General features: G+C 33.4%; 1 protein-coding gene across 1 annotated transcript in view; it reads right to left on the reverse strand.

The window, feature by feature from the left end:
- The window catches only part of LOC143222999 (kanadaptin-like), a 61,306-nt gene extending 39,450 nt beyond the window's left edge, over window positions 1-21,856 (reverse strand). Inside the window, exons 1-3 of the mRNA XM_076450334.1 lie at window positions 20,886-21,856; window positions 18,512-18,648; window positions 8,719-8,866 (exon numbers count right to left, since the gene is read on the reverse strand). Of these exons, the coding sequence (XP_076306449.1) occupies window positions 8,719-8,866; window positions 18,512-18,648; window positions 20,886-21,672 (1,072 nt within the window). The 5' untranslated portion in view covers window positions 21,673-21,856. The remainder of the gene's footprint in view (window positions 1-8,718; window positions 8,867-18,511; window positions 18,649-20,885) is intronic.
- Window positions 21,857-24,900: the final 3,044 nt, after the last annotated feature.

A 24,900-nucleotide genomic window follows, 5' to 3' on the forward strand; every position in this document is an offset into this window, starting at 1 on the left:
CAGAAGTTTTAACAACAGTTTTCTACAAAGTTTGAGTCTTGTCTGTAATTTATTATTGATTTATATTACTAACTTTGTCTTATATAGTACTTCATACTCTACAGTGATTTTCTTCAAATTCTCAGGTTTGATCAAATAAGAGACAACTAACAAAAGTAAAACAAAAAATATATCTGTATTTATTTTATTATTGTTAATTTATTATGTTACTTTGCAGAGAATGTTTTTGATAAAAGAAATGAAGACAACATGTTGTATTTAATACTCATCTTTCTTTATTGAATCATTAACTTTCAGTAAAAATACTTTATTAGAAATTCTGAATTTTTCTGTACAAAACACTTATAATGTTTACAGAAAGCTTACCAAATTTTGTGAAGAGACATAAATTGCATCATACTGGATGATGTATCAATACAAACATATTACCAATACTAAATCAAAGGCATTATCATAAGTTACACTGCATTAAACATTTATTTTATTAAGACATATTGACAAGCAACCAGTATTCCATCATTGTTAAGAATGTATTTTGATGACAGCAAGTGAAGCAAGTTTCAAAACTTGGACATAATACACCAAACAACAAATTAGGAGCTTACATGAACATTGGAAAGACAAGAAGTAATAACTAATATCATCACATGTATAAAATCAGTATCTGTGTCCACTGTGAGTACTGTTCTTACTTAAAACAAGTGAAAGTTTGACAGTAAAATTTAAATTAGTGAAAAGAAAATTAATAAAAATTCTGTTAGTGTAGTGAAGAAAAAAATAAGTGATCCAGGATGTATCATCTCTAATGGTATTATAACAAAGGAAATAGGGCCAGAAATAAGTACTTGCAAAATCCAAATATTTTTTTAAGTATAAAATCAACCTGTGTGGAGATACAACATGTTATTTTATCCAAAAAGAGTAGAATAACTAGTGAGACTATATGGAGAAAAAACCCTTCAAAATATGGAATGAAATTTTTCAATTTCCCAATTTGTTAGTTCATGACCACTGAAAATGAGTTGCAGAACACACCTAGGTATTCAGGAACTTTACATTAATGAAAAGAAGTTTTGCAATTATGTTCACTGATGATGCACGAACATGTGATGCTATACAGAAAGAAACCAAATTATCCATTACATTTTGTCAAATTCACTAAATATTTAAAAGCAATTTCAATTCACTATTTTAATACACAAGTTCTGATGAAGACAATAATCATGATTATGAATGGCATGAATAGTTTTCTGACTTATCAGCAAAATAAAAGAACAATGTAGCTGAAGTCTTAAGTTACGTGTATATATTTAAACAGCAGTCTTACAGGATATCTACTATATAAAGTAAGACATGTGTCTGGGAAAACAATACACAGTAATATTATATCTATCATTACATGTATGTACCTTATACATTTCCACACTTCTTTATCAATTAGCAGCAAGCTTGACAGTGATACAGGATGACATAAGGAAGGTCATGGAGTGTAGGGCCCCATCTAATTTCATATTTAATCCCAGAAAAATTACTAAATCAGCACAACTTGACACAGTGATACAGGATGGCATGAGGAAGGTCATGAAGTGGTGGACCCTTCCATCTAATTTCATATTTCATAATGACAGAATTCTTGAAAATAGTATGTTTTCAGTATTGGTACTTTTATGTATTGTTATTAAACTTTAAACATTTATTATGTTAAACAAAAACAGAAGCATAATTTCTTATCCTTTGTTACAAAGTTTTATTTCACCTGTCCAATGGATGAATACTCCAGCTTGTCATAAAAATCACCAACATGAAGTGAAAACATGTTTTTAAAAAATATGTATATAGCTTATGTGTCAGAGCATTATAGCTTGAAACTTTATTATTGTCATTTTGCCTTATTTGCTAAATTACAGGTATCATTCAAACAATAGGATGATTTTGGGCTGAAAAGATAATGTATTTCATTTAAATTAATGTTGAGTAATGTTTTGACTCACTTGAGTATATCCTACTCTTATTTAGGTGTTGGTTATTTCTCCTATAATTTTAATTTTACAAAAGACCTTTGTTTATATTTCAAAGTTAACATTTTCCTATACTGAAAACATATTCCCAATAGATGCCTACCTCTTCTCATATAACAGCTTTTCTTAACTGTTACTGCCCTCTATATGCAAATTTTTCTTCCCACTAGCTTTGATGCTCCAATTTACCCTCATGTGTTTAGATGTGGTATAGCTGTACTGTAGCATGCAAATAAATATATAAAGTACTCTCCTAGCATTGCTGACTCCCTCTATATTGTAATCTACATTCATCACTTCAAGATTATTAAGCAAAAGGAGGAACTAAGAGTAAAGAAGACCAGTGGCAGCATCAGTAGAAGAAAGTATCAATCAGAAAAATACTTTCACTGTTTGAAAATGTTAATAATACAATACCTTAATTCCCCTCACATAATTAGCTAGAATCACACACCAAAATGGTGAAAGGACTGATCTAAGAGTTAGCTAGATGAAGACTCTCTAGCAGGTGCCCAAAGAGAACCTGTGGAGTGTGATACCTGAATGTATAGGGTCGCATCCATGGAAGACCAACCCCCATCTGTACCAGGTATACTCTTTGTCAATTGTAAAGATGTGTGTCTTTAAATTCCATGGAAAGATGCACATCCAAACTGTAAGTGAACATGCTAGATAATGTCAAGTAGCTAGGGTACATCAGATTATTTTCAGTGTGTCAATTCCAGTCCAAAACCAGGTAGTATCTGCCATTTTTCTTCTGGTCCATGATATGGGGAGGATCTCAAGTGTCTTCACATCAAGCCTAGGAATCAAAAAGTAAAATAAATATCCATTCTAACAACTGAGACAGGGCACATATGTACAAACCCAGTACACAACCATTATCAGGCCAGCCAGGAATTCAATATCCAGAACCTAAAGAAATTTTTCTTCTGGTATGTAGTAGAAGGAGGGATCTTATTAACCACATGTTGACTCGTTCTATGTTTATGTAACACAAGATTACCAAGAAACCAACATCCAGTAACCAGTAAAATGTGAAAAAGCCAGCCAGAAAAGTGAACTCCATGTGGTGAACTAGTCCAGTCCAAAACTGAGAAGTATCAGGAATTTTTCATGCAGTAGGTGGACAGTACTTAACATCTACACTGATAGAACACCACCACCCTACTAAGAAGGAAGTGCCATGGCCCACCACCATGATAGCTGGCAACTGGTATGTGGTAAGGACTCCCATATTCTACTATAAGAGGGAGGAGAAAAACAATAATGGGGAGTCTAAAGGTACACTACACTTTAAGATAATGCAATCAATTATCACAAAAAACTATTTTGGAAAGCAGGCTGGTTCTGATTTATTCAACCAGGATTGTAAGGTTGGGTAGGTATCTCAACACTGCTTTATTCATGATACTTTACAAGTTGGTGTGATCTTGTTCAAGCCTTATTCAAGAAGATACCATGAGGTAACCTTAATCAGTCTGGTGGAATACACCATCTTTTCAGTGAGTGTTCTACACATACGTGACTGTATGGTGTAGATTTATGTTGAAGTAGACAGACACCTCTCACCACAGAACAGGATCCAATCACTGAAGAAAACAGCTAATGTAATGGTATGAAATTTAAAAAAATGAACTTACCCTCTCACAGGCAAAATAAAGTACAGAGTAGGGTAAAAAGAGACAAAAAACAGTCAAATAATGCAAGCAGTGGGTCACAAAAAGTTGAGGCATTGTCCATATGCCAACCTGTACAATTTCCTCCCACAGACAACAGAAGTAGGCAGCTAGGAAGAGGGTGAGATGATGAATTTGATAGAATAATACTTGGAAAATGTAACAAGAATACTCAGAAAATGATGCATAAAAAGCTGAATAAGTTGACAAAGCCAGCCAGTAAGGGTGGGAGGAGAAAGGTCAGAGGTATAGGAAATATTCCAGGGTATAAATAGGTGGGGACAAGAACCACAGAAGGAAGAAATGCTCTCAAAATAACAACATAGAGCACATATTGAAAAAAAAAAATCAAGGTCAGTATTATCAGCAGCTAGTGAAGGGGACATCATCTTCACAAGCTGCTGACATTTGTGAGAAAAACTATCATCCAAATAAAGGAGTACAGAGATAAGGTGATAAAGACTATTGGAGATGTTCAAGGAAAGGATATCAGATCTATGATATCCACAGACAAAAAGGAGCATTAAATGTGCCTTTAGTGACAGGTGTTACAATGGACAAGTGGCCATTAGTTCAAATAGCAAAAGAGTAAGTACAAGGTGGACCACAGTGAGATTCCAGTCAGGCAGAAGTATCAGAGTGGATAAAATAAACAAAAGAAATGAAATAGGAAAGAAAGAATGAGAGGAAAAGTACAACAGGAGAGAGAAAAATGAAAGGTATTAGATATGACTACCCTACAGCCAGCAAAGGTGAATACTGATTGATCATTGCCAAATATTGAAGTTAAGAAATCTGAAAGGTTGAAAAAAATGGAATGGAAAGTTGAAAAATCAACATCACAAAAATTAGCACCAGAAAATGAGCCAATTTCTTTGGTAGGCATTCAAGTAAGAATTGTGGACAAAATGGGACAGAAAGGAGGCTACCTATGTAGAGAGTCTGTATCATCTTGCAAGGGTCCAAACAAAATCCAAACACAAAGCTGGAATGTGGTGTCAGGAGAATAAAATACAGCACACTGAGGTGGATGGAAAAGGGAGTGGCAAAGTGGAAGAGGTAAGGGAAGAGATGATTGAAAAAGGGTTTAGGTCAGAAACCAAAATTAAGCGGACCAAAATGGGGCAATGAGAAAAGACTTGACATGAAATGATTTAGATCAAAAATGGAATACAGGGAGAAGACAAATACGAGAATAAACATTAAGTTAAAGGTTAGTCTAAACCTGCTGAAAGCATTTACCACCAAAGCTACAAAATATAGATGGGTGGCAAATGCATCCAGGAGTACCACTCCACAGGTAGAATCTTGCTAAGACAAGATTATTGATCTACTACTATGAGATGTGACAAGCCAGAAGGTGGGCTTGCTAAGGCTGAGCACAGAAAAGTATACCCTATGTTTGAAAGCAAAACAAATGTGAAAAGATGCCCCCTTGTCAGTTGATATAAGAGACAATGATCAAATTGTCAGAATGGATCATGACCAAATGGCCTAATGTAAAAAGTAGGAAAACAATCCAAGGCCTTACAAAGTACAATTAGTTCAAACAGGTTAGTATGAAGGAAAAATTGGCAATTGTTCAATGACCTGAAATCTTCTGAGAACCCACATACACTCCCCATCTTATAAAAAAGCATCTGTGAACAGGTGTAAACAAGGACAAGGAGAAAGCAAATGAATGCCAACTGAGACACTTTCTCTATTGAGCCACCATGAAAAGTCTTCTTGGAAGGAGGATAATGATGAAATCCAAGATAGCCTGAACAAGATTCCTATGATTATGCAACACCTACTGAAGATCACAAATATGTGCATGACCCCAGGATATGAAGGCTTCTATGGATGCCCAGATCTTCAAAAGAGATAGAACTTTATATGCAGGAAGAGAAGGAAATAACTTAACTTTGAAAACTAAGAGCTCCATCAATCTCAAATGAAGAATAAAAGGCTGGCTCTGCTGAGGGCAATGCTGAAAAAGCACCTCCAAATAAATCAGGTTATTCATGTATTGATGGGACCACTTTGGTCAGGTAGATGGTGAGTAAACCAGACAAAAGTAATGTTTAGAAACTGGACAGATACAGATATGAAGGTATGTATCTGCGACATCAACCTTCTTCATCCAGAGATTCAGAATAAATGCCAACTGTAGTATGAGGAAATACTCCACGATGAATCAAGAGAGGTCAGTGGAGCAGTTTAAATTAGATAAATTTATAATAAAATGCCAGTGCCCAGTCTTTCTGGGAACCACAAACAGTTTGGAACATAACACTAGAAAGAATGACATTACTGTTTGAGAGCATCCTTGTAGGTAAAATCTCAAATTGGAGAAATGAAGGTCCTTCTGATAGAACTTAAAGATCTTAGGAATCTTTAGCAATTAAATATTACAGATGAACAAATTTGACTAACTGTGCCCCAGTCATGCCAAAACCTATGGGATAGTCACAAATGCAGATGCTGTCAGAAAACATGACAAGTAGAAATCTGGTGGCTCATCAACAAAACCTGAGAAGAAGATGCAGGTAGAAGTGAAGAAGTAGTGGGAGCAACTTATGGAAATTGAAGTAGGAGAATGTTGGGAAAGACAGGAAACAAAGGAAGTAAAAAAGGAATGTTTTGTGTGGCTTCCACCCAAGACTCCAATGCATCAGGAAGATCTCCAAAGATAAACTGACACAAAAAAGGGAGCCTAACAAAAGTCTCTTAAATAGCAAGCAAGAAAATGCATGTGTGATAAGAAGGCACCCTTTTCAAGAAGCTCCTAGCAACGAAGAAACCAGGTATGAAGAAATACGGCTGAGGAAGATAAGCATGCTAATGTTGAAAACTTAGAGTTCAAGTATCTACTAAAACCCCCCTTGAAGGAAGAGTGAAGAACCTTAAAATGGAGTGAATGGAAGAAAGATAGCAGAAAAAAATGATAAGTGTAACCCAAAGATGTGAAAACTGGGATGGGAAAAATTTCTATTTAGTCTCTGGATCAAATCCCTACACTTGAATCAAAGACTCCAAGAACTGAGAGTCCAAATATGAAACATCTGACCTATAATAAGCCAAAGCATAAGAGTCAGACAAATGTGGAGCACAAGGCATGCTGACACCAAATGTAATTGAGCTGAAAACTGATAAGCATGCATTCAAATATTTAACAATCATTAAATACTCCAACAAAGGTGCAGAATGGAAAGAGGAAGAAGAATCAAATTACATAAAACTATTAAAAGGTAACATACCTGAGACATCATTCTGAAAAAAATGGACATAGGATAAGGTAAACCCAAAGTGGTAACATGAGATTGTATTGCAAAGAAAAGAGGTGGGGACAAACTGTCCAAATCCTTGTCATCGTGACCTGATCCACTCAGAGACAAGATACCTAGCTGCATTTCTGGAGACATGGCAGGCTGCATGAAAGCTTTCACTTTCTGATATACAATGGCCAAAACCTCTTCAGCAGAAAGTATGGATCTTGAAGCTACTGTAGTAGTAGTAGTAGTAGTAGTAGTAGTAGTAGAAGATGAATCAGAAATAGCATTATTTATGACTGAAGTTATTGTAATGATGTTAAAGTGAGCAATCATGTGTTGGAAATTGGAAAGAAAATATTCCACATAAAACTAAACAAGCAAAAATGAGACAACAACAACAAATTAAGTTATCAAAACACAGTAAAGTTAAATGAAAATTACACAGAAGAATGAAAAATTAGAGCACAATTGCATACATGAATGACAATTACAAATTGAGAAGTCATGAAACTACTCAAAAGTACAGAGGGAGCCAAATGTGCTAAGAAAGTGTCTCACATTTCTGTTGGCAGAGAAATGTCACATGCTTAATTGTATGCTATACTGCAGCCCTAGCATGTGCAAACACACAAGTATAGATGGAAGTATCAAGGCTAGTAGCAAGCCAAAATTGCACATATAAAGGGCAGCACAAGTCAAAAAGCTATTATGTGAGTGGAGAAAAAATATAATATTGGAAACATTTAATTTACTGAATGGTCATACAATATGTCATAAATTTCAAAGTTGTAAAGCTTCATTATATGTACATAATCCCTAGAGCTCAAGACATTAGAAACATTCATTCAATTTCTAAAAATTTATAATAATATGTGTATGATGAATATATTTATGAGCATAAAATGTTGAAAATGTTTTAAATTAGAACCTTCATATTTTAAAGTAAAAAATTAATAAAATATTTTAGAAAAGAGAATTTTAAACAAAGATAAAAAAGTGAAAAAGTCTGAATAATTTAAATATTAAAGAATTCTATATTTAACTCTTTGAACCCATAATATTTTGGATATTCTGCCAGAATTATTTTCATGATGTCCTAATAATTATCACTATACATTATAAAATTTCCAATCTATTTATAAAAGGTAGACGATAATGTGATTTTGATTAGTTTCAACCAAAAAGACATAAATGTAAGAGGACACTGTCACAGTCCAATTGGTAAATTGGGATTTTCAGCTGTAAACCACAACAATGCCTAATTGCAATACTAGTAAAGCAAAAATGATACCTTGATTACTCACACAATTCTGTATATTAAGACTTAAGTTTATTGAACATTTTATGCATATAAAAAACATACAATGTACTTATCTTGGAGAAAGTTACTACAAAATAACTCAAAACCATGGTGTATGGCATTGCACAGTTTATTTTATGAGTGTTAGTTCTCATAATCTTGTAATTGCAAAGTTAGCTTCTAATATAATCATCACTTACACTAAAAATTACTGACATATAAGTAATAAAGAGAAAGGCTTCTTAAAATCATTTGTGACTTTCTGTAGAAGATCTGGATTCCTAAATAAAATGCCTGGAAAGGAATCTTCAAAAGTATACTTTCAATCATGGTAACACAGTTCCAGAACAATGTTAATAGTGTAGCATAAAAGTTAATTCAGAAAAATTATTTTCAACATAATAATCAATAACGTTTATTGGAAGCACATGTAAGTATGCAGACAAATAAGAGTACATTTTTACCAAGGCCCCAGTCAATTCCTCCATCCTCTTCTTCTGTTTTTTCCTTTTCCTTTTCTTTTTTCATTTTATCTAACTCTTTCTGTCTTTTCTGTTCTTTCAGTTCTGTAACTGTTAGTTCAGACTCAGCATCTTTATCAGTCTCTGGACCCTATAACAAAACAATCACAACACTGAATGATGCCACAGTTGCTTATTTTACAAGTTTAAATTGCAAATCAAAAGATCTTTATGTGTATGTGTGTGTGTGTATGTATATCTATCTATCTATATTAAATTTTAACATCTCAAAAAAGGAAGATGTAAAAACAGTACCTCTCTACTCTTGTTGATGGTATAATCAATCCATTTGATGTAACTGTGTAACTAGATTAGCCCATTCACTGTGACTGGAACATATATTTCCCAATCCTCCCACTCACTGTTATTGGGACAAATCTTTCCCACTGTTGAAGCTGGTTACACCTCATTCTGCTAGGTCCACATTTATCATCCTGATTACCATCACTAGGTGGAAAGTTAACGTCCCGTTGTCTCATTGCTTCTTCATCACCACAGATTTGAACACTCGACTCACTTTCACTGTCTTCCAAGTTATCTGGGTCAGTGCATCAAGCATATCTATATACTAATTATGGTTACTACTGCTGCTTTAGTGATGAGGACAGAGTTGGCACATAGTTGTCATACATTCTGCTTAGACATTTTGTTGGTTAATGAAGGACTGAGTGAAAGACATTGAGATGAATCACATACAAACATTAGGTGGGATGTCAACAAATACTTGCCAACTCATTCTACTCTCATACATCATGCATGGTAATTTTGAATGGCAAAGGGAAATGTTTGTCCTAGTTGCAGTGTGAGGGTCTGGCAGTACTGGAAAATATACACACCAGCCACAGAGAATGGGTTGATCAATATATTCAATTACATCAGTTAGTGTCATGTAAAATACTACATTACTCAAGATTACAATTAAATTGATTAGTCTTGAAAAAATTCAGATTGTTACTGTTTCAAATGATTACTCCAACTATCTAAGCAGTTGAAATATTCAAATAAGGACTTATTATTACTTTCAATTAATTCAAAATTCTTCAGCTTAACTGATTAGCTTTACAATCCAAATAATAATCAACTAGTCAAAATAAATGTTCTGATTATTACTATTTTCAGCTATTCTAACTATCCAAGTATCATTTGGGAATAATTAATTAGTCAAACATAATCAATTAATGAGCCATATGATTAACTGACTATTAAATTTCAGTTAACACCCAGTTCTATGAACCCATTAAACAGTGGAAATGTTGTAGGTAGCAGCATCAATTGATAATGGCTGCCATTTAAGGGTTAACTTAACAATAATCTCAAAAATTAAAGTAAAACTAGGATACAACTTATATTTTCTGAAGGGTAAAATGTACTTTAGTAAGACAGATAAGAAATAGGACCACAGAAAAGTATGTATATACTGCTTTCAAACTTCTCCAACATAAGGTTTAAAATAAAAATTAAAAACAGTGATAAAAAATAAAACATACATGAACAGATAGGTTTTACTACACTTTATCACACTAAACCTTTCAGTTAATACCCTTTTAAGTATTAACAATATTTACTTCTTCACTGAGACATCGAAAGGAGAACAATTCTCCCAGTGATATCAGCCAACCATGAATTTTATAGATACTAGATAAGTGTGAAAATTCAACTCTATATTTAATTATTATAATTTACAAAAATGTTATTTGTTAAAACATTAGACTGACAACCCTTGTACATCTACAATAATAAAAGGGTGTATCTGTTTGTGTGTGTGTGTGGCTGACATAGCTCCAAGAAGAAAACCTGGAAACCTGAAATCTGCATACATAATAAGTGGATCCTAAAGGTGTGTACCTGGGCATTATTACTTATCTCTGTGAGTAAGTGTACATCTTTTTGTGAGGCAAGCAAGCAAAAAAAACACATAGAAAAGAATATGTACTGCCATAGCTCCAAGAGCAGTACCTAGAAACCTGAAATTTGAAACCCATACAAAGTGGACCCTGAGGATGTGTACCTGTGTATTATTACTCATCTAAACATATGTGCATGTTGATGTCTGTGTTGCAACCACCATAGCTGCAAGAAAAAAATCTTGAAACCTGAAATTCTACACCCATACAAAATGATCCCTAAGGGTTTGCACCTGGATATTATCAATTTTATACAAAAAATACATAGAAAAGAAGTGGTTCCTTATATTACAAATAGGAATCATAGTGAGTTCCTCATTATCAATTTTTAATTTATCTTGGGTAGAAAGAAACAGTTGGGAAAAAGAATAACATAGGAATAATGTAACAACATACAGCAAATGCTAACCACAAAAACATTGGAATGATGGCAACCACATGCCAACAACAACAGAAACAAGGATTTACTGAAAGATGACATAGCAAACAAAACAACAGATTCAAATGGTAGGTGAGTAAGAGCATGAAGGACAACACTGAGGCTCCATTCAAAGAAAAAAACATGATAAGGAGGATGAAAAATAGAAAATAAACAAAATAACACAGATAGGATGAAGACGGAGCATGGACAGAGAAGAATGACACATGTTGGGACAAGGCTGACAAAGAAGTATAGGAGACAAAGGAAGAGGAAATGGTGGTGACACTAATAGCCACCACAGAAGTGGAAACCATGCCTGAGCCAGTAACATGGGTCTACTGAGAGCATTCACTACATTTACCTGCAGATAAGGAACAGGCAACAAAAACTTGAGAAGTGTTGTTCTGGGAGTAGATGCAAATGTGTCCAAATCAGGGTTACCCCACAAAACACACAACTCTCAAAAAATAACAGGATCCAAAGACAATTCTAGCAATTGAATCTTATTGGGAAGTGGAAAACTTAACGAAAACCAAATTCATGGCACCCAGGATATGATATGCCAACAAAGTAATGTGATGGCTGTAAACCTAAAAAAGATGATCTAGAGTTGGAAAACAAAGATGCCTAAACTGGGTGCTTCCTTACTTGGAAATATGGGACTTCACTGTCGAATTGTCCAAATGCACCATCACCACCTGTCCCAAAAGAGACTACAAAAAGGGAAGAACAGCTTACTGAACAGCAAAAAGGTCCAAGCTATTGAAATGAAGAATGAATTCTGTAAGAATCCACTGTTCTAAAACTTGTTGACCATCATAATATGCTTCCCAACTGAAATGGGAAGCATTAGTGAAAAGGTAAAAAACCAAATAAGGTGCAGGAAAAGGAATCCACACAGTAGTCAATAGTATCATTCCATTCCATGCACCAGGCAAATTCTGTCAGTAATGGAGAGGAAAGGGTAAGAGAAACCTCCAAGAGATCAAGAACTTCATCTACTAATTAAAACCCATTGAAGATGATGCATGTCTGCACAACCCAAAGGAATGAGAGTCAGGAAAGAGATTCATGTCCACAAAAGATATAAAAACTCTCAACCAGAAAAAGTAGATGAAGAGAAATCCTAGCAAATAAAATGTTCCATATATCATAATCATAAAGGAAAAGTGGATGAGAAGACAGTAGTAGAGACTACACAAAACAGAGGGCTAGACCTTCAGAAATAACCTTCTTAAATAAATTCCAAATGTGGGTGAAGTGTAAGAGTCCAGCCCCCACTGGCCCTGAATCAAAAACCTGATGATGAAAGCCCCAAACACAACAACAGGCAGCCTAATGACTGTGCCAAGCTTATGAATGAGGAGTTGGGACTGATAAAGGATGAGCTACTGAGACAGGAGCAAGTGTATGGGACAAATTGAAGTCAATGAGGATACGGAATAACAAAGACAGGCTGGTTCAACCTTGGACTCCAAGCTTAAACAGAGATAGTAGTCCTGATAAAAAGCACAATTGTAAAATGTGTGTGGGGGATGAGGCATACATTTCTCTTCTCTCAACCATTCCCAAAAACAACCTAATATCCAGTGAAAGTAAAGAAAAAAAAATAGATATTATTCCAAACATTCATCCCTAAGAAGGTAGGAGTAGAATGATAAGAAACAGGAGAAAAAGAAAAAAATCAATCATAATTGATTAATCAAATCAACAAACAGCAAAGGCCTGGGCAAGACACATAATACAACATGCCTCTAAGAAGCATGTTCATGAAGTGGGAAAATGGTTGTCCAAATTCTCATCCTCTCTGTCAGATACAAGATGCCAGGACAACAGGATACTCCTCAGGTGGTGGTAAACATTGCATGAAATTACATAATTCACTGTGGATCACAGTAGTCACATAATCAGCGACTAACTGTGGAATCAACCCTGATGACATAGTTGGTAATCCTGCTGGTGGAATGAACAGCAGAGGTAGTAGTAACTACTTGAAACTATGATAGCATAATTAAAAAGTATAAACTTAACACAAGAAACAAAATATATTTAGAATTAAATATTATCTACAAATAAACTTCATGAGTGAAACAAACATGCTTTAACAGTAATATTTCCAATTGAAAAATGATTAACAAGTACATCATTATAAAGAGTGTTAGTTGCAAGAGAATAGTGTCACACTCATATTAGTGAAGAGATACTGCACGATCATTTGCATGTACATATGCAGATAGAAGCGAGAGTTAGAAGGCAAGCAGTGAGCAAACAATGTGCACTAATGTAAGGCAGTACTAATCAAAAAGGCTTTTCGTTAGAAGAGGTAAAAATACCTTACTTAAACAGGTAATTGCTGTTTCAATACATATGACTAACTTTACAACTACATACTGAAATATTCATTTAAATTTACTGGTTAATACATTTATTAATATATCCATAGCATATCTAGTTTTTAGTGATGCTATTGGTATAATGATAAAAAATAATTTTAAAAAATCTTGTTAGCTTCTGTATTTATAACAACTTTAATTTTTTAAACAAAATATCTGCAAACAGGCTGTTGGTATCATACTATAATAAATTCTTGCTTGCATGATACTGGAAAAACGTTTTCATTATGTAGTGTGCAATCCCCAACTTTGTAAAATATTTATCCTGTGTACATGTAGATTTGCAACAGGGGGTCACAATTTTCCATTTCACCTTTGTTTCCTATTATAGAGAATTTTATTTTTCTCCGTTCTCAAGATGTAGATATAATGTCATGAATAACTCTCACATGAATCTAATGTACTAGCACCATCTATATAAATATAATAGTACTGTCTGTTGTATGTCCATGTAAACACTTTGCAGGGTGTGGATATATGAATATTGTCGTAGGTTTTTTTACCACTGCTTTGCCCCTGTTGATAGATCTTCACCAAATCTGGCATGAAGGTTTGTTGGGTCTATGAGGAGATACATGCAAATGTATAGTTTCACATTTTATGTTTTGCTGTTTTTAAGATTTTTTTTTTAAATTACACATAAAAAAATATTACTATGTTACACATATAAACAACTTTTCACGTCCTAAAATAACCTTTCATTAATCATACATTTACATAACTTCTGTCCAGAGTATAGGTACCCCAGCTAGACCCTCTAAAATTTTCACAGCTTTTCTGTTGTTAAGAGTTTGTATATTTAAATTATTTTAATGATAGTTTGTATATGATAGATACTTTAGTTTTATTTATTTCATTATACAGACACAAAGATCCACTGGCATCTCCTCTTGTTGTTAAAAAACACTTCAATTCTTTACTTTGATTCAAATCTTACATAAAAATGCATTATTTTTGCATCATGTTCTAACCATGAAAATGTTTTGAACCACCCACATTGAATATGACAGCTGTTTCTACAGTACCTCTTGAAAACAGTTTCTATAAGCAGATTCAACATCTGAAGGTCTTTTGTCGTCTTTCTTTGTGATTGTTATGTTGAAAAAAACCATAAGTGTTTGCTAAAAGCCAATTGTGAAATTGTTGGCTGTTACAGCTTTTAGAAAGGGATGCAAACATTGTCCAGAGATTTTGAATCTTTCCACAAAATTGTTTCATTGGGCATACTCAGTATCAGAGCTGATTTATAATTGTTATGTACGCATAAGATGTTAACCACCACCATTTCTCATGCTCTGCGAGATTGGTAACACCTTGTAAAAAGGAGAAAAATACTTTATTCCATTTAAAGTACTTTTGAGTCTTATTATGATGTTTTTCACGTAAATTCTTATGATCACAGTTAATGTTATTTAATGTAAGACATTTTCTGATTTTGAAATAATGAATTAACTCTTTTTCATCTGATTCACATGGCATTTGACTTCCATAATTATACATAATATTAAAAATATGTTGTCATTATCTACTAACTTTTCAACTATAAATCCCATCACAAATGAAGCACAACTCTTCAGTCTGCATGTTATATTACTTTACTCTCAGCAGTCAGTTTCAGTCCATTTATAATCACACAAAAAGCAAATATGTAGCAGCTAAACCAGTGGTTCCCAACTTTTTTATGCCCTGCACCCCTAAAAAATTTTAATATGTTCTCGCACCCCTCACAGTAATTATTTATTTAAGAATAAAGGTGAAGGTGGCCAAAACAAATGTTATCTCGCACCCCTGGTTGGGAACCACTGAGTGAAACAATGCTCAATAGTTGTATTTTAGTGTTGAATATAATGATTCTAATGAGCTATTACCACAGATAAAGCAATGTAAAGAATATTTATTGTTCAACTGACATTAGTAGGAATTCCTATCACTGATCAATCCAAACAAATTTTCTGAAGTTATAAGTGTAGTCCAATAAATGCTTTATGGAGATTCAAGGTACAGTAAATGTAAAATTGTTACAGAACTAAAATGAAATGGAATTATTTTTTATGAATTACATGCTTGAATGAACTGGAAAAATCATGTACATAAAGATGAAGGAACATCTTGCAATTTAATAAATGACATCTATAAGTTTAAAAAATCTTCTACATTTACAAAAAAATACTTATTTCAACCAAATTACTTTTTATTTGTATGTGTATGAAATACAATAAAGTAAAATATAAAGTACTTCCTACTTGCAATTCAATGGAATATATAGTAGTAACACAATTATAAGTACTCTTATGTTTCACACTAATTAACCCTATCACAACACATCACAGATAAAAGGTCATGTCACTGCATTTGTTGACTTGCATTCAATATTCTATTGAACTATTTCATGAATTTATGTCAGTACATTTGGTATCAAACTGTGAAATATAATTCAAATTTTAATATTATACATCAGCTAAATTCTTAAGTTAAAAGTAAATATTAAACAAAGACACCTAAACATCAGTTTTTGTGAGTTGTGGTATGTTGAATGCAGCACTAGTTCAAACTAGATGTTTTGTGATGTTAAAATTTAAGTCTATAGTTTTGTACAAATTAGGAACTCAAACTACCAATATTGACAATAACCAATCAAAAGCTCAGAATGTCCTCTTTGTGATTTTCTCAGTCATTTTAATATGTTAGAAGGCCTCATCCTTATTTCCAACAAAGATTTTAAGGAGATTGTGTCTTTAGTCTGCTTGAAATTTCAAATTTTATTTAGGCTTAAATACAGCTTAGTTACTAAGCTTGATAAATTGTAGTGAAATTCTATGGTATCGATATAGTAATTTATGACTTTTTGATTATTCAACTGTATATATAAAACTTTTAAAAAACATTGTTTCATATCTTCCATGTGTGAAATTTTAAAAGACTTGGCAACCTGTATCAAGCAGCTACTGAATACACAGGTCGTAGCTAGAAGAGACAATTGTTTGCTCTACTTCTTTATTCACTGTTCTACACCTTAAGAAAAAAAAGTTTAATACCTTATTTGTAAATAGTAATAACCTATATACAAATATAATGTTTAATAACTGAAATGTGAATGTATATTCCAAAATACTAGTCTACTAAAACACAGCCAAGACAGGGCCACTTTGTAAAGATTGAAGGCCAGTTTCATATTACTGAATATGTGCACCACATCAATGCAAGTTTTGTATTGTTAGCCAAGCATGACTGGAAGGTCAATATAATAAAAATAATAAATATATATAAATATATAACATTATCAGAATTAAGCTATTTAGACTTAACAATTTTATTTTCATGTTATGACCTGTAGTCATTCTACAATGAAAAATAACAATATATATTCATTTCCTAATTATTTTTTTATGGTGGTTACAAGGTTGGTCAAACTCACAGACCCCACATAGTGAGGGTACAGAAAATAACATGAAATATACACTCTTATTGAAAACAAATGTTTGAAAATTATTTAGGAAGTTTTAGACCTTACACAGAATATTTGGCAGTATTCACAACAAAGTTTTTCTAAAGTTGTGTGAAAACTGAATTTAATTAAATTTCTATAGTTTGGGAATTTCATAATATTTTGGTCATTCTGAACATCAGCAGGTTTAGAAGTATTAAAAAACTAATTTGTAACACTTTTTACAATATGATCAGCTCATTTATAAAATGAATAAGATTAGCAGAATTTTTCTCAACTACAGTTGGAGCAAATAATCTTACTCAAGTAATGTTGAATTTATATCCTGCTTTATACATTCTGTAATGCTTTCTTCTAGGACAACTGACTTTTCACTCCCACTTAACATCATTTGTAATGAGAACAAATGAAATTGTGAAAAAACCATGAGAACTGAAGTATAATAATAATATTAATAAAAAACCAGACATCACAAAAATATGTTTTGTACACTTGTTTTTATAATTAATAAACATATTTACATGATAAAGACTATACAGTGTTGCTACAATCTGAAACAGCTGTTAAACCTTATACTGTAGTGTCACATTAGTGTGATTTTACTTTTTATTTTTATTTTAACCTCAAAAAATGAATATTTTAATCCATCTGACCAATATGCCATTTTAACCAGATCACTAAGTTTACTTTCCCAACTAGGAAAAAATAATATCCTCAATGCATAAAATATTTCAAATAGCCCAAAGAAACATATTTGATAATTTAAAATACTAAAATTAATAATTATTTACAGCTAAAAATTAAAGCCACATACATTGTTATGGGACTGTTAAAGTAGCTATATATGTGAAACTATTTATTTTATCACACAAAAAACATTGAAAGAACACACTAGTAGTTTCTTAAAAAGGATGTTAGTATACAGAGAAAGAACGTTGAAACCAGTTACAATTAAGCCTTTTTTTCCTTTTCAAAATGAATCAATGCCCAAGAAAAAATGAAGAACTTTAAACTATGAATTCATAAATAAGTAAAGGAATCTATAGCTCCATAAGAAAACAGGAGAGAATAACTTTGCAAATAAATCATCTATGATAATACAGTATCTTAAAATAACAAAGAAACAAATGTTACACACATAACATTCATAAAGCAAATATATTATAAGGCTTTAAGGTTTTGTCTTACATAACTTTGGTATTTATGGATAATATATTAATTTTTTTAAAAGCAAAACAATTGAATTGTTATGGACTTTTCAAGAATTTTTCTAATATCTTGTTTGTGTAATAAATGAAAATGGATCTAATGTGTGATCAATAACTGATCTTGAAAATCTATTCAGTTTCTTTTCAAGAGTCAGAAATCACCTTAATGAGGGTTTAATATATTTCCATTAAGTCATACCTACACAGTTTTATATACCTCTTTGTACAATATTTTAGACAAGAGTAACATTTTTAGTCATACTCTTTTCTGTAATTACATATAAGATAATAAACTAAAGCACTGTGTACTTTGTGCAAATCTTAAGCCTCTTATTTAGAAGGTTGTCCTATATAACAAGATTTACCTGTAAAATATACAGTCTGCTACTCCCTCCAAACTTCAACATGTGCCCAACTCGAACAGGGCAGTACACCTTGGATTTGAGCCGCTGTTTATTAACATAAGTACCATGCGTGCTTTCCAAGTCATAGATGTAAAATCCTGAAATTATAAAAAAAAATGTCAGTTCCAAGTAAATGAAAAACATTCATACACTGAACAAACTACTGTACTTAATTTGCAAATCAAACAAGCACAACACAACCATAGAAAACACCAACATACTAAGTAAGGAAACAAAACAAATGCAAAATCAAAGCTCTACTTATACAAGAACTAAAACAAAAATTAAACCAACATAAGGAAACACCTTTATACTTATATCAATTTATAGCCTCACATCCTTACCCCTACAATCTCGTACCTGTTCACACTCTCTTCCCCTAGACATGTACCCAGCAACATTCAGTTGCAAACTCTCTTTGTTAACCTAAAGATGACCTAAGAAGGTTGAAATGTTGTTCTATATGTTTTTTAATTAAAGTCCTAATACCCATACCAGCCACCTTTAGAATACAAATCTATCTGTTGCTAAATGCTCTTACTTTCATGTAGTAATCTAAATAAACCATGGAATTATCATTTTGGTTCCTTGATTGAACACTGTTTTACTTATAAATACCATAATCATTCATAATTTACCAAAATATATTTCACAAAGGCATTCTTCATGTAATGGAGCCCAAAATATTTTAAGTAAAAAATTCAAAAAGAGCATATTTTTTCATCATACGTTTCATAAGACATACAATAAATGATTAAGGATACAAACAGGCATATAAACATTCCATGAGTGTTCTCACAAACTAGTTGTAAAAATGAACTGCTTAGAAAATTCAAAGTTGAAAACAAAGATTATCAAGGATTTGTTAACAACAGGTAGACTGGCTAAATGTGAGAGATAGTTTATAAGGTAAAGGAGATTTACATGGAAGAAATGGGCTCCACTTAAACAGGGTAGTTTACAGGTCATTTGGAAAATCTCAGGACAATTAAGATTTAGAACATGCAAATTAAAAACCAATACTTAAGATAGGTCTGTCAGATTTACAGATAAATATGCTGACTAGGGCTTGAACTCAGAACCCACAATTTATATTAGCATTCTGAGACTAGTGCACTTCCAACTGAGCTATCAGGCTTAGCTGCCTCTACAGGGTACCCCAATCCTTATCACTAAATATTCCTTTACACATTTACACAGCATTCACTCTTTATGTGGATAGGACACTAAAATTATGTTGTAAACAGGAAAACATTAATAATGAGTTATTATTAATTAAATACATAGCAACAGAAAGAGATTTTAATCCTGATATTGTAAAAAAAAAAAAAAAACACTAAAAATCAATGATGAAAATATTACGTTAAAACCACTTGTTGGAAAAAAAAAATAAAAAAAAGAATATTTTGTACTTTCACTTATACCTAATTTACCTCCTCAAATAAAGTAATTTAGTAAATAAATAAATACTTTTCCATTACATAAACCAAAATAAACAAAGACAGCCAAATTCTTAATATAATTCATGACAGAACTGATTTAATTGAAAACTTGTTATATATAAATTATTATATGAATAAGAAAAAGTTTATGCAAAACAAACTTGATGAAATTTATAATACTATATGAACAAACCCAAAAGAAATGTTAAGATAAAAATATTGCTATCTCACCATTAACAGAACATAACCCAAAACACAATTCAATGAGAAAAAACGTTATTTTAGCACAACCTGCAAATGTTATTAGCATGATTATATGCAAATCTATTGTTATAATCAAATACAGAAAAACATAAACTTAAAATACTGAAAAAGGATGACAAACCAGGTGAAAATGTTGTAAACAGATGATGTTAAATTCTTTAATATGTAAATTGTATTATGGTGATTTTTGTAATGGTATAAAGAAATGTTATTTTTGCAAAACATAGCACTGTTGCAAATGATGCAGTGATCACAGTGATGCTCAGTGTATGAGACTGTTTCCACTCTTATAGGGTTTTAATGGGGGTTCTAGAAGGAATTCAATGACTTTGTAAAAATTAAAGTGAACTTAAATATTAACTTTTCTCAGAAGTTAGTGTAACAATAGCTTTGAAAAACCAAATGATCCTGTGTTGTCTTTATATTAAATGTTATTATCAGCTAGTTATTAGCACACCATATAGTCAATTAGCTTTTCTTCTATTCAATAATAATATAATTCCAACAAATCACTTAATCACGAGATAAAGCCCTTCCTAATAAGTAATAGTAATGCTCTAATTTATTATATTGTATTGGTAATGTAGGAAGTATTAGTATGAGATCATTTCTTGTGTGTGAATTATCACCTTTCTCATGATTTTCATCTGGTGAAATGCAATACTGAAGAACAGCATGGTAACGGGAAATGGAAGGATGTTCTAAAACAACATGGCAATGATCAAGTCTTCCAAATACTGTGTATGGCTGATCTATCAACTTAATATAGTTGGTAATCACCCCATTCTTCACCACTTCTAGGTAATAACCTGATGATTCTGGAGGAATTCCACTCCAAGAAGGTTCTTTGTAAGGCAACTGTTTTATAGGTTCTCTTAATGTTTCACAGAATTTTAACACTTTATCTTGAGATTTGGTGTCTTCATTCCTCAATTTTACATTTACTGTCAACTCTTCATGGTCACCTTTATTGATAATAGTACATTCGTGCAATACTTTTTCTGCCTGATACATTTCCTTTGGATAAAGTTCACTTTTATTATCCCTAAGCAGTTGTGATTTAATACCACTGTTATTCATCGAAATTACAGGCTTTTTAAAAACGTCTTTCTCACATTGTATAGAATCTATATGATTATCTTCTTCTTTATTACTAATACTAGAACAATTAGTATCAGTATTACTGTCTTTATTCATTTTATCATACAATTCACTGGCTTGCATATTATTATTATTTCCTTCTTTCAAAAGGCCTAGATTTGTGGTTTCATCATATTCAATAAGTTCTCTCCTACCTAATTTACTTGTAGTTGAAGATTTATCACTATTCACATCACAACCTGACAAATTGGTTTCACTTTCAAATTGCGCCGTAAATTCAACGGAGGTTGCCTCGATGTTTTTGTTTTGATCCATTTCGAAATCACTTATTCATTTTACAAAACTGCAACGTTTACACTGTTCATTACATAAGTCACCACATCAAAAATAAAATGTTTATCAGCCATTCATAAAACTAAAACGACTATTTTAATATGAAGTACAATTAATCCCACACACATGAAATATAATTCGATCTTTTTTTTAATATAAGCATTTCAACAGGGGTCGCTAAGGAGATATTAATTTATTTTTTTTTTCAAAATAACTTCTTTCAATCACAACAAAGCTAAATAATAAAAAGGATTTTTCAATTAACTGCGAGGAAGAATGACAAAAAGTAAAGTCAAAGTTTTGTTAAATGACAAAATATAGCTTGTTGTGTCTTTTCTTTAAGCAAGTTTTGCAGTTTACATTATATCCTTCGCAAATCAAGCCATCACTAACTGTCAATTTTCCAAGCGAGGCCTAGCATGGCCAGGTAGGCTAAGGCGTTCGACTCGTAATCTGTGGATGGCGGGTTCTAATCCCCGTAACACCAGACATGCTTGACCTTTAAGTCATGGGGCATTGTAATGCAACGGTTAATCCCGCTATTCGTTGGTAAAAGAGTAGCCGAAGAGTAGGCGGTGGGTGGTGATGATTAGCTGCCTTCCCTCTAGTCCAGTGGTGCACAAACATTTTGAGTCAGGGCCACAAACAAACTTCTCGTAAGCGTTGGAAGCCACAAAAAAGTGAAGATTAAAATCGTCCCACAGTTCTTTCACACAAGATGGACATCACATTTAAGAACACACAAATAACGATTACATCAAAGAGTTTGCACATTATTCTAAGAAATGTTATGATACATCAACTTTCACAAAGTCAGTGCGATGGATGGTGCTGCATGTTATCTACGAGTTTAGAAATGTCCGGCTTGATGTTTGACGGTGAAAGACGCAAGACTGCTTCCAGATGATCATCAGTCAGCTGATTACGAGTGTTGTTTTTGTTTAGTTTCATATGCGAGAAAGTCTGTTTGCAGCAGTACATGCTGGTGTGGACAAGTGCGTTCTCTTTCAGATTAGCAAATGTATCAGGCAACGTTTTGTAGAAGTCAAGCAAACTGTTTTCTCGGTAAATAGCACGCAGCTCATCAGATGCCTGGAGATCAGTAAGTTTGAGCTGATATTCTGCTGACAAGTCATCCACTGAAACAGTGAAAGGATCAGCAAAAAGTTTCATCAACAATCTGCATTGGTCAAAGTTATGAAACCGTGAATTGAAGGATTGAATCAAGGTATCTAGCTTCCCAACATAAATTCGTGTGTCAATGTCCTAATTCTTCTGTAGTTGTGACTGAAAAGTGGGAAAGTGCATGAAGTTGCCTGATGCTGCTTGCTGCCGAAACAACTGCAACTTTGTCCTGAAAACTTGGACGTGATTTGCAAGCTGACAGACAAGCTGATGTTTGCCTTGCAACTTTAAATTCAGGTCATTAAAGTGTTGTGTCATGTCGACCAGAAAGGTCAAATTAGCTTGCCATGCTGGATCAGTCATGGCTTCTGAGGAATTTTATCAACTCATCAATCAACTCCCAGAATCTTTTGGGCATCTTCCCTCGACTTAGCCAGCGTACTTCACAGTGATACACAAGGTCATCATAGTCTTAATCAATTTCTTCAAGAAAACTTCGAAACTGACGGTAATTGAGCCCTCGTGATTTGATGAAATTAATGGTTTTCGTCAATACTGCCATCAGTGCCTGAAAACCAAGTTCTTTACTGCACAGGCTCTGTTGGTGAATAATACAGTGCAACTTCACCAACTGTCTGTTTTGCTTTTCTCGATGCTTCACCAACAGTGCTATTAGCCCGCTACTTTCTCTGGTCGTGGCTGGTGCTCCATTAGTTGTCACACTTACCAATTTCGTGAAATCCAATGAAACACCACTACACAGTCGTACTGTCTCCTCGAATTGAGCAGACCCAGTTGTCTGACCCTTCATGGAATCCATGCCAATTAGTTCCTCTGTGATATCAAACGATGACGACACACCACGAACAAAAACTAGTAGCTATGCTGTTGAACTGATGTCAGTTGACTCGTCTGCTCCCAAAGAGAAGTAGACAAAGTTGGCTGCTTTATTTGTAAGCTGCCTTGTCACGTCTACTGAGAGGTGTGAAATTCTTCGTTGAACTGTCATGAAATTCAAAGCCACCGTCTGTACTTTGCGAACTGCTTCCGGACACAACTTTTCCGATGCAGTAATCATACATTGATTGACAAAATCACCATCAGTGAACGGTCGGCCAAATTTCGCTATCATCAACGAAATATCTTAACTGACCTCACATGCTGCACCTAAATCTGCTGACTGCTTTGTAAAACGTTCTGCTGGTGAGTGAGCGACCGCCGCAGAGATTCAATTTGAGCTGTTCGTTCATCACGGACAACGTTGTGGAAATCTTTATGCTTCGACTCATAATGACGCTTTATATTGGATACCTTCGCCACTGCTACTGTCGAATGACACAGCAGACAAATCACGTTCTTCTGTTGTTGAACAAAACAGTATTGCGCAGTCAAATCATCATGAAATTGCCGGTTTTCGTCGTCAACTTTTCTTTTATGATTAGCTGCCATTTTTGTTACGAAATAATATCAAAATAGGGCTCGTAAGTAAATCTCGAAGAACAATTGGAACGCGTGAGATTTCGTAATTACGGAAATATTACATCATTGCGCCAATGATTAAATGTCTATGCATTAACGAGATTTACTTATTGAATTTTCTTTATTGCTTGACACAAATATGGAACCATCCAGTATCTAATCTAATGCATATTTTTCGATGGCGCTTAATCTTCGTGCAGGCGCGAACTCTCCATGTTTGACTTTCCTGTTAGACATCGCGGGCTACTCGGCGACTCTTTGCGGGCCGGACTTTGTGCACCACTGCTCTAGTCTCACACTGTTAAATTAGGAACGGCTAGCGCAGATAGCCCTCCTGTAGCTTTGCGCGAAATTCCGAAACAAACATACAGGTTTTGCTGTATTGTTTAAAATATCCATTAATAAAGCGAATTTAACTCATAAATAACACAAGAATTATCGTAATTTTCTTTCAGAAATTTTAAGTAGCTTAAAACAGAGGATGAAAACGTTGTGATAAAACGAGTTAAAGGAAATCATCACTAGACCTCGTGTCAACAGGTCCGATAATGCTCTATCTAACTACAGTGCATTTCAACAATATTCCTACAGAGTAGTTTTCACTGA

Source organism: Tachypleus tridentatus, chromosome 8, assembly GCF_004210375.1.
Source record: "Tachypleus tridentatus isolate NWPU-2018 chromosome 8, ASM421037v1, whole genome shotgun sequence".
NCBI lineage: Eukaryota > Metazoa > Arthropoda > Merostomata > Xiphosura > Limulidae > Tachypleus > Tachypleus tridentatus.